This window comes from Trachurus japonicus, unplaced genomic scaffold (assembly GCF_045865225.1).
Source record: "Trachurus japonicus isolate A0001 unplaced genomic scaffold, Traja_1.0 AP029866.1".
Taxonomy (NCBI): Eukaryota; Metazoa; Chordata; class Actinopteri; order Carangiformes; family Carangidae; genus Trachurus; species Trachurus japonicus.
This window is the reverse complement of record NW_028219999.1, coordinates 1,273-12,000: the sequence shown is the minus strand read 5'-3', so window position 1 is coordinate 12,000 and position 10,728 is coordinate 1,273. Positions and strand designations below refer to the sequence as shown.

The 10,728-nt window shown below is 42.5% G+C and overlaps 1 protein-coding gene across 1 annotated transcript; it reads right to left on the bottom strand.

Annotated features, from left to right (window-relative positions):
* Positions 1-5,899: 5,899 nt before the first annotated feature.
* Positions 5,900-9,022, bottom strand: LOC146960882 (P2Y purinoceptor 1-like). Its single transcript, XM_085771968.1, has 2 exons — positions 8,668-9,022; positions 5,900-8,347 (listed from the first exon to the last, which is right to left on the bottom strand). The coding sequence occupies exon 2, from the start codon at positions 8,316-8,318 to the stop codon at positions 7,257-7,259; it is 1,062 nt and encodes a 353-aa protein (XP_085628094.1). The 5' UTR covers positions 8,319-8,347; positions 8,668-9,022; the 3' UTR covers positions 5,900-7,256.
* Between the last annotated feature and the right edge of the window lie 1,706 nt (positions 9,023-10,728).

Below are 10,728 nucleotides of genomic sequence, written 5' to 3'. Positions count from 1 at the left end.
TAAACTCATTATTGGTCACTCTGAGCTCGGACCTCCGGACCAAAACAGCTGTTTCCTCCTGGGAGAGGTTCGGCCTCTGGCGTCGCTGTTTCCTCCGTCCATGTCCAAGTATAAAATGACAAACTTGCAGCGCGCATCACCCGCCGCGCAGTTAAAGGTGAGGAGAGGAGCTCCTTTGATTGGTGAAGATCTGACTCGGCTGTGTCAAACCCACTCCACGCCTTTCTCTCCTCCTCCTGTCTCCCTCCCGCCCTGTCTCCTCCCTCTTCACCGTTTGCGCCGGTGGGAGGGACGAGGGGAGGGGTTGCGCTGGTCTAAGTCTGACTGCGCGGCCCACCAATCTTGCGAAATGGACCTGGGCCCCACCCCGTTGGCGTGGCGAAGCTGCGCTGATCACAGACTTCACCTGGTCGACGAAACTAGAGCCCAATGAGTCATTCCACCACTCTGGTCCAGAACTGCTGTCAACACCATCCACTGTTTACAGTATATACCATATTCTCAGTTTCTAAACCAATCAAAGAGTTTTTTCTTGGCATGGCGGTGGAGGGTTTCAGTCTCTGGCCCCAGGTTCAGGTACCCTTCATTCAGGCCATGGAGGAGGCCTGTGACCAAACTGACACCACAGATGTGCAAGAATTCAACATTCAAAACTTCACACATTGTCTGCATGGCCAGTGAGGATATCACCTGTGATGTTGATGAAATGCTCTGGCCTGATCCAACTAGGTGAAGAGATAATGTCCAAAAGTCTGTACTGTATTTTCAGTTTGTTTGTTTGTGGGGTTTTTTGTTTTGTTTTTTTCATTTGCTGAGCTGACAGTGTTATGAACTCTACTGTAGTAGCATGAAAACTGGAACATGTGGTGTTGGGATGTTGTCTGTTTTAGGTTTATGTAAAATAAATAATATTTTTATCAGTCTGTAGCATTGGTATTGTGGTGTCTGGTGAGTGTATTGTATATTACCTTCTCTGTGTAATTCACTTACAATACTCTAATCACTGAGAAGTAGAATTGCTAAAAGTGTTTTAGGTTAAGCACTGCAGTGTATAACTGGTTCAAACAGAATTAAGTCATATGAAATGTGTGTTTCAATATGGTAACAAACGTATGTTTTTGTTTCTTTTAAATAAATTAGTGTATAGTTTTTACAAGAGTGGTTCATTTGGCAAAGGACCTCAGGTGCTCTGCTGATTGGGTGTGCAGCTGTACTAATTGAGACCCTGTTTTCAAAATTCTGCCTAAGCAATCAAAAAAACAAACTGTGATTGCCTTTTCCTTTTCAACATCCATACAGTATTTTGTTATTGTTTCCGTTCTTATTTTTTTTTATGTTTTCTACTGTTTTCCCTTCCCTATCTTTACCACACCTACACATGTATCTATCTCTTCAAAACGTGTACCATGCTCTCAGTAAATCTATGTAGGCTTCTATTGTTAGCTCGCTTTTTTTTCTCTTAGTGCTTCTTTTGTCTTTCCCCTGAAGGTCTTTCTATGCCTACTATCTGTGCACATTTGGTATCGCCCAAGTTCTTACTTGTTCTCACACCTTGCCTTATCATTTCTCCTCCCTGTCCTTTCAAGCAGCAAGCACCCTTTTTATTTAGCCTCAGTTCATTTCAGAGCTAAACTTCATATCTCTTGACTCTTATCAGACAGGCCAGGCCGTCTGCACTCTGTCTCACAACGCTCTTGTCGCCCAGCTGTGTCGGTCTGTTTGCAGAGCCACATCCTGTGAGAAATATTATCAGCTTTACCTTTTTTTTCCCCCTCAAAATGTATATTGAATAAAACCTATGGGATGAATATCAAAATAGCTTGAAAAAATCCAAACAAACCATACCACTACCAGGCTCACAGATACTGATAAGGTTAAACTGCTTTGTGACCCCATTGTGTGAAATCAAAGATGTAGGTTTATGGATGTCAGCCAGTAAGCCGATCGTTCAGATTGATCAATGACAAGGCAAGGAAGCGGCAGAAAATCAAGAAGAAGCCAGACAGGAGTGGCAGCAGAGATATTGATCGCAAACTTATGACAACCAAAATATGACAGCCCCTGCTCTGTCTCGCACACACCCTCCCTCATCTCCCATCTAATCCTTGCACATCTTACAATAGCAGTATTGACACAGTTTTGTACATATATTACATTATGCACATTTATATGTATTTGGCACAGATTGTTTTTGCTGTATTGCTTCTTTCTATTTACTTAAGTCTAGACTCGTAATATTTTCACTTGCAGCAGCCCAAGCAATAAGCATGACATTGCAATAAACCATGCAGTTAAAAATTATGACAGTACCCATTTATTGTTATGCTGACACCATCTGTAGAGTAACAAAGCGTCTTTCAGTTTGGTTTTACATGTCCATACAAGTCTCGGAGCAAGTCTATATTAAGCTTCACCTCTCAAACGTGTACGTATGTCTGACAATATGATGAACGGGAAATTATTTCTTGGTGTCAACAGACCAGCACCAGAGGCGACAGTAAACATAATGCATCAAAGAAACTTGTTTCATTTCAAATAGCTTTTACTGTCAAAAAGCAACCTTACCCTATAGGCCATTGATACTTTTTTATAGCACATCATTCATTCTTTATACGTACATGTCTCTTTTTTTTTCAATCACGTCAATATTGTCCCGGACATTGCTAATGTTGACATTCAACACAACAGAGGTGGAGGTTTACTATTTTGTAATCAAATTGAACTGAAATGTTTACCAAAATCTTCTCAAGACTCATTCCTTCATCCCTCTCAACTTTTGGTTTGTTCTATTTGTACATGCTATTTTTGTTTATATATAAAATGGTCTATCATTAAAATACAACATTTACTTCATAATTGTACTTCCGATCCAGTGTAGTGCATATAATGTTAAGGGTGGGTTTTGCCACATATTTGTATTGCTACATAGCCAACACTAGCATTAACAGGTGTTTGTTTACCAGTCTAGAGAAAACACTGAGTTCAGTATCAAACTTCATTACTTCCCATCTTTTTTTCTCCACTTAAAGCAGAAGTAAGCAGAATATTTGTCTTAAACAGGTGTTTGTTTACCAGTCTAGAGAAAACACTGAGTTCAGTATCAAACTTCATTACTTCCCATCTTTTTTTCTCCACTTAAAGCAGAAGTAAGCAGAATATTTGTCTTAAATAGTTATATCTTCCGACAGCAATCACTTATGTAGAGTGTTTGGTCCGAAACATGGGTCTGTCAGTCACTCTGCTCTGCTGTAAGCCGAGGAGAAAACTTTCCTTGTATCCTACAACCTTTATCCAATGAGGAGAGAGAACGGCATGAAGGGCTGTGTGTGCAGCCAAGGGATGCTCGTGAATGTGGTGACATAGAGACGAGGCCCAATAGATCCATGACGAGGGCGGGGACTGTTAACTCCATTGGCTGACAAGAAGTTAGCCAAAACGACCGGATCGCTTACTTCTGCTTTAAGTTAGCAAGTCAATCTGCTTACAAGCGAACCTGCTGGTTGCAGCCCTTGATGTAACCAGGTCCTAGTGGCATCCAGTCTGCTTGAAGGGTAAGCTGCTGATGCTAATGTTGCAATGCAGAATGCAAAACTTACTAACAGTGCAACATATTCCATTTTACGAAACAATACTGGGAGAAAACATACAGTAGGTGGCATGGGTTGAGTTTCATGAACACTGTTCTGTGTAGACTGTGTAGACATACCAAATCCAGTTTAGATTACCTTTTAAGGAGGACTTAAAAGGTAATCTAAACTGGTTGACATGCAAACAATGCTCCATGGCATAACCACACACACACGCACGCGTTGCACACACAAAAACCTATAGGGTTGCAGATTGCGAGCTCTACTGTAGGAAAACAGGTTTGAGTGATACAGAATCATCTGTAGTCTGTGAATATGTCTTTGTCATCCACTTTCACACTTGGGTGATCAAGTTCAGTAGCAATATTAGATTATTCTCTGGTATAGTCTTTTCATCAAGCCTGTAAAATTGACTTTTAATGAATTGACTATTAATCTTTGAGTGTGCAACTGTGTGCCCTACCTTACTGGAGCTTCAGTTTGTTATAGAGTACACCTGTAGATTCTTATGATCTGTGACCTCATAGACTCGTGGGCAAACCTGTTTGCTTTTTGGGCATGCATCAACAGCCTGAAGTATTTTGACTGTCACCTACCTGAACAGCAGTGTTTGGTCTGAGTCAAGATCAGACTGTTGGCTAGTGTATGTTTGGTTACTATGGAAATGTGCTTACGTTTTATTTTTAAATCAATTCCCAACATGTCAGTCCATTTTGATATTACTATGCATGTGCAGCACGGGACCTCTGCTGCGAGGTTTAGTAGTGAGTTGAGGTGATATTAATATTAAAGAAAATATCAAATTGCAAAAAAACATCATGCACAAATGCAATCTGTCCTGGAAGTTTCAGAGGGCTTTAAGTTGTTGCATGTTTCATTTATAATACAACACCCAAGATGTGGGAGTTTATTTTGTCTCACGTGGTTTTTGTAGCAGTGTCACATGGTATTTATGCGCTGGATGCACGAGAGTTTGCAGCTTAATCACAGCACTGTGTATCACGTGTTGCTTACAAAGGACCACACATTGACATATTGATTCTGTTTGGTTTTTGTGGTTAGCGGTAGTTTTTGTTTAAAGCAGACAGTGCCCCTGTGATGGATGTGGTTGTCCCAGCTCCCACTGTAAATCTCTAAGAACAAAGCTTGGTGTTTTAGGTTAGCTGTCCTGACTGTGATTACTCTGCAGGGCCCCCACTCTAAAAAAGCCACACACACACACACACACACACACACACACACACACACTCACACGAACACAAACTTTGTTGTCCACAACTGCCATCACTCTTCACACTCCACTCTTCCCTCTGTCCTCTGCTGTGTAGCAGAACTCTCTCCTCCACAAACCCCAATGGTCCCTGAAGGAGGTGAAATAAAGCGAACAAAACCTTGTCTTTCTTTCTTTTCTTTTTTTTCTAAAAGAGAAAAGAGGTGAAAGGTGTCTGAGAAAGGGAGGAGGGAGGAGATACTGGCAAGCATCCAGACTTTCTGCAAGTCAAGATTCGACACTCAGGTTCAAAAGCACTGATGCTGGCTCGAAGTTTGGCGCTGGCTGAATCCAACTCAGTCCTTTCATCAAATCACGTGTATACAGGGCATAGAGGATGCATATGCCACAAATAGAAACAGATACATGTGTATTAATATGCCTGTGGTCCACGAGCGTGTCACAGTGGCTACCTTTGATACCGAAACAACAACCGGTAACCAACAAACGGAAATAACGGCTACAACGACTACCTAGCTGAATAAGGTCTCCATTGCCTACGGGCTCTCCAACAGAGAAACACACACAATTTGCCAAAACCTGCTATGCTGTTTGCACCTCAAAGCAAGGAAATCAAAAGCTGTTTGTATTCATGGGCCCCATTTGGAGGAAGAGGGTTGGTTGGTTTCCTGTGCCCACAACACCGTGCTGCCCCGGGGTCCTGGCAACACCCTCAACACCCCTGTCTGCATCAATAACCCCCCACACCATTGTGACGGACACAAAAGCTGTCTTAGGATAAGCCAAGAGAAAAGGTGCCACTCTTTATTCCTCCCTCGTCCCCTCGCTTCCTCCTGGCTCTGTTGAAAAAAAAAGTCAACAGTAGCACGGAGAGAGAGAGAGAGGAGGAGGAGCAGCGAGAGGACACAACTCTGCACGAAATGCCTCCGAAAACCAACAGTGTTTGCTCACACACGACAGTGCATACATTCGACTAAGAACACGTGCAGCTGGTGTAAACATGTGGACATAAATGCCATAAATCAGAGAATTTAAATCACCCACAATCTTTGAGGAATTATACATCTCATCACACTGTCTGTCATGTTTTAAATAGAAAAATTTATTGACAAAGATACTGGTGGCCCCAAATATCCCATACAGGTGATTCACTTCCTTTCTTGACAATACCTGACCACATTACAGATTTACAAATGTATTAGTAGAGACATCAAACATCTATGTAGTCCAGGGTAAAATATATACTGAGAGAACTCCACAGTCATTTCTCCAGAGTAACTACAACAGATACGTACAAAACAATGATTATCTGCCAAAACACAAACACAGTGCAGAATTTACTTTGAGGTATCTCATACAAAAGAAAGTCTTCAATATCGGCGTAGACACAAAGCAGGTGACTGAGTGTGTGCCTGCTTCAGCTCATTGATAAGCTATTATTCCATATAGGTTACAATAAAGAGTTGAGCAGTTCCAATCTGCTGTGGCTAGACAGCATTTCACTGATGAGATCGGATGATAGACTCATGCACTAAGGATCTGGATTACTGATACTGACTGGAACAAAAACAGTTAACAACACAAATTCATCTGGAACGTCACAACATCCTGTACAAAACATTCATTATAGTATCGTATACACAAAAAATACTGTAAGTATTATTTTCTCTTTTTTTCAGTAGGGAGCAGGTTAACAAGGGAAGAAAGACTGTGGTAACAGAGTCGTTGCAGACCTCAACCTCATAGCTGTCAAAATTAAAAACTAGTCGACCACATTCCTCACACAGTCATTACTGTAATAGATGCGGAAAGAAATGAGAAGTGATAGATAGGTAACCCTCGGCGCAGAGATTCACCGGTCATAGTGCATTACAGTGTCTGCATGGCGCATCCATGCAGCCATCTCGCGTTCAGTGCATTTTTTCTCCTCTAAAAGCCATCCCAGGTACACTCCCTTAACCACAGGTTCCCACCTGCTTAATAGCTATTGATTAAGGATCAGCTCGGTGGCCAGAGAGAATCCATTCTCAGTCCAATTTTTCCTGATCAAATTGATGAACAGGGCAGTACAAGCTGAAGGGAAACCTATTTTCCTCCGGCTTGTCTGATCATGATGTTCATTTAGTCCGAAGTGTAAGCAACACTTAGTATTTAGATAAGAACAAAGAGTGATGGCTCCAACATTCAGAGTACAATACATGTAAAGGACAATACAGTACGGTAGCTTATCAACATCGACAGGCTGCAAGCTGCAAGCGATGGTTATCACAGGGTTAAATGCAGTATTTATCCTACAGGTCTATAAACCATCGTCCAGTTTATTCTACAATACAGCCTTCAGTCTAGACATTGCATTTATTCATTCAGTATCAAGTCCACTGTGTTTTCTAAAGCTAACAGGGATCCACGCCCAGTAGCAGGCACACAGAGGTGCCCTGTCACAGCCTCCGGTCCCCATTCTCTACATACTCTGCCAGGCTGTTGAGCGCCGTCTCCTCGCTCTTGGACTGAAGGACAGTGTCCCCCTTCCTTGAGGGCTTTTTAGTGGCCCGTGACAGCTTCCTCCTGAAGGTATCTCCAGCCAGGAAGTAAAGAATAGGATCCACACAGCTATTCAGGCTGGCCAGCCCACGCGTCACCTGGTATGTGGCGTAGACACGGTTATTAAACTCACACATGTCAGGGCTCTGGAAGTACAGCCGGGCCCTCATGTTGAGGTTCTTCATCACGTGGAAAGGAAGGTAGGAGACGGCGAAGACCGCCAGCACGATGATAACCAGGTGGATCGATTTCTGCCTCAGGGGCGCGTTGTTCATATCGTTGCAGATTAACGCTTTGACTATCATGCCGTAGCAACAAAATATAATAATAAAGGGGATGCAGAACCCAAACACAGTCAAAGTCATGCTATAGATGAAATAACCAGGTAACTCATCCTCAGTGGTGGTGTCGTAACAAATGGTTGCATTGCGCTTCAAGCCGGTCCTGGAGTAATAAAGGATCGGGGAAATACTTATAATGACCACCACCCACACTAACACACTGGTTATTACTGCACTTTTCTTCTTCAGGCGACCCAGAGACTTGAGTGGGTGCACCACCCCGGTGTACCTATGAACACTGATGCAGGTCAGGAACAGAATACTTCCATAAAGGTTCACGTGGAAAATGAAACGTTGCAGTCTGCACAGAACATCCCCGAATATCCAGTCCGTCTTATTGAAGTAGTAGAAGATGAGGAAGGGTAGAGAGAGGACGTAGCAGAAGTCAGCCAACGCCAGGTTGAACATGTAGACGGAGATGCTGCTCCAGGGTCTCATGTGGCACACAAACATCCATATGGCCAGGCTGTTGCCCACCAGCCCCGTGATAAAGACCATGATGTAAACAGTGGGCAGGTAGTAGAACTGGAAGCCCGTCTTGGTAAGGGAACATCCTCTCGAGTGATTGTGGAGATCTGTGACATTCAGCAGGGAGGTCAAGTTCAAGTCAGTGGTCATGATGTCAGGGGCAGAGGCAGGTCGTTCCGCTGCAGGAGAGGGATGGACAGATGAGGAAACGTTTGATGTTTAAACCGTATGTGTGTATTTGAGTGCAATTACAAGTATAGACATAGGCTAGGTTGCTGTAGGCATTTGGTTACAATTGAAATGGCATTTGCATTCAAAAATCAGTCATGCACAGACTCGACGTTTAAGCTCCAAACTTAATTTGGCTGAACGCCTACGTCTAGTCCAAAATACACACACACACGCAGAGAGAAAACACACACACACACATAGAGAGAGAGAGAGAGAGAGAGAGAGAGAGAGAGAGAGAGAGGAATGATAAACGTATTTCAACACTCACCGTTGAGATAGACTTGTATTCCACATTCCTATAGCCTTCACAGTTGCAAAGATTTAAGTCAACACGCGGATGGGGCGTTACGCGCTGTCAGGTGTCTTCACTCAGTTTCCTGTTGGAAAACGACTAAAAGTTGCAATGTCCTTCGGGTTTGTTCTGAGGAAAGAAAAAAAAAAAGTCTGGCGGCGGTTCGTCCTGAGAGGGCGACGGTTTCCCACAACAGCGGCGTTGGGACGCAGCAGAGAGACAGCTGCAGGCTCTGGCACGAAGAGCAGGAATTGCAAGCAGGCTCCGTAAAGCGAGAGGAGGCTCTTTGCGCTACGGAGAGGGGAGGTGTGCACCACACTAAACACAGAGCAGCTTCCCGACTCCAAACGCGCTCTTTTCTGTTCCTCCCTCCTCCCACTGGACGCGTATCAGACCTGACCTACCGGGTCGGGCGGTATAGATTGTTTGGAAACATTAACATTCACCTTTTTTTTTAGCCACACCAACACCTTATCAAGATTAAAGCTCATTTTTTACTGACGGCGCATTCCCTGTCTAGCCAGAGGGATATTTAACATTTAGGCCACATAACATAAATGCTGTTTCAATATGAGAATTAAAGCGAAATGTAAATGATTAGGCCACAAATCACAGTGAGAATGATGACTCCAAAATGTTTTGGGGAGGTGATACTGCACAGCAGTGTCAAGAAAATTCATGGTCTTTATTATCATTTAAATTGGAAATGTGCTGAGCTGTAATGTGTTTGGTTATTGGTTTGTCACTGCAACTCACATTTTGCATTCAATATTCCTCCACAATTACACTGTCAATGCAGAAGAGTCATTGTCCAGACAGGACACTGATTAAAATCGAAATGAGGAGGTTAGACAGGCCAAAAACATAAAACAACAACAAGAATATATTTCTGTTCTTGTACATGAAGCTGGTCATTTTGTGTGTCTCCCAAGAAAAGGCTGAGACAGAGAGCCGGACATGTGCGTGACAGCAGCCAAGGACAAAGCAGACACCGTGCAAGGAGCAGCAGACAGAGGATGGTGGAGAATAGCCGTGGAGTGAGAGAGCCAAAGGTTAAGTTAATTATGCTATGATGCCAAACATCTTAAAAAATGGTGGAAAGCAGAGTGAGCCAAGACTTAAGCAATAATCTAATGGATGTTACTAATAAGGTAGAGCATAAAAGTCCACCATAAACTTGGTAGATGTACATTATGGTCCATCAGAGCATATTAGGTGGGGAATAGTTTGTTGAGGCTTTTCTGAAGCTTTCTTTCTCCCTCACAAAGGAAAGGTGATAGTGAAGCAGCATGTACATTTATTCAAATAATGTGTAGATTTTAAGTTTTCTAATATTTTAGAGGGTATACGTGTACATGGGGGCTCCTGGACGATGTCCTATAGGGAGGCCTTTAATAATGAATTCCAATGAACTGTAGCAGAACACTGACTCATTCAGCAAATGTTTTCAGGAAATTCCTCCGTAGATCATCAGTTATTCATACAAAACCACTATTGTATTTTTCTGGTTCCTCCTTCAAACCTTTTGCATGTATAGTAAAAAACGCTTTTAAAAAGCTAGCCAAATAGCCAGTGCTAAATCTCCATGAATATTAATATTTACCGTTTGAGTTTTGATAATTCATCTTTTTGCTGTAAGAGATGAACTAGGCAATCCAATTGTTTTACCCCATATATACACGTAGATGCCGCACGTGTATATATCTATGGTTTTACCCAAGTAACAAGTCTGAATTTGTGTGTCCACCATCTTTATTTTCTCTGTACAACAACAAAAGCACATGAACACAACGCACTGGTAAATACCAGGTCACAAATGGAAAATACCATCTGTCCCATAGCACATGAAGGCAGCATGAGTCCTAATTGGGGTTTATGTATTTGCATGTGAATGTAAAAGAAAATATTTAAAGGGAATAATGCAAAATAAAAAAATTCAGATTTACATTTGAGCTCATTTTCCCACAGCTATCCTCCTTCCTCACCAGTTTGGACAACAGTTGTAGATATTTAAGCTGCTGTAAAGTTTCAGTGTTA

Coding starts and splice junctions, on each gene's coding strand:
- LOC146960882 (XM_085771968.1), bottom strand. CDS start 8,318: ATGACCACTGACTTGAACTTGACCTCCCTGCTGAATGTCACAGATCTC.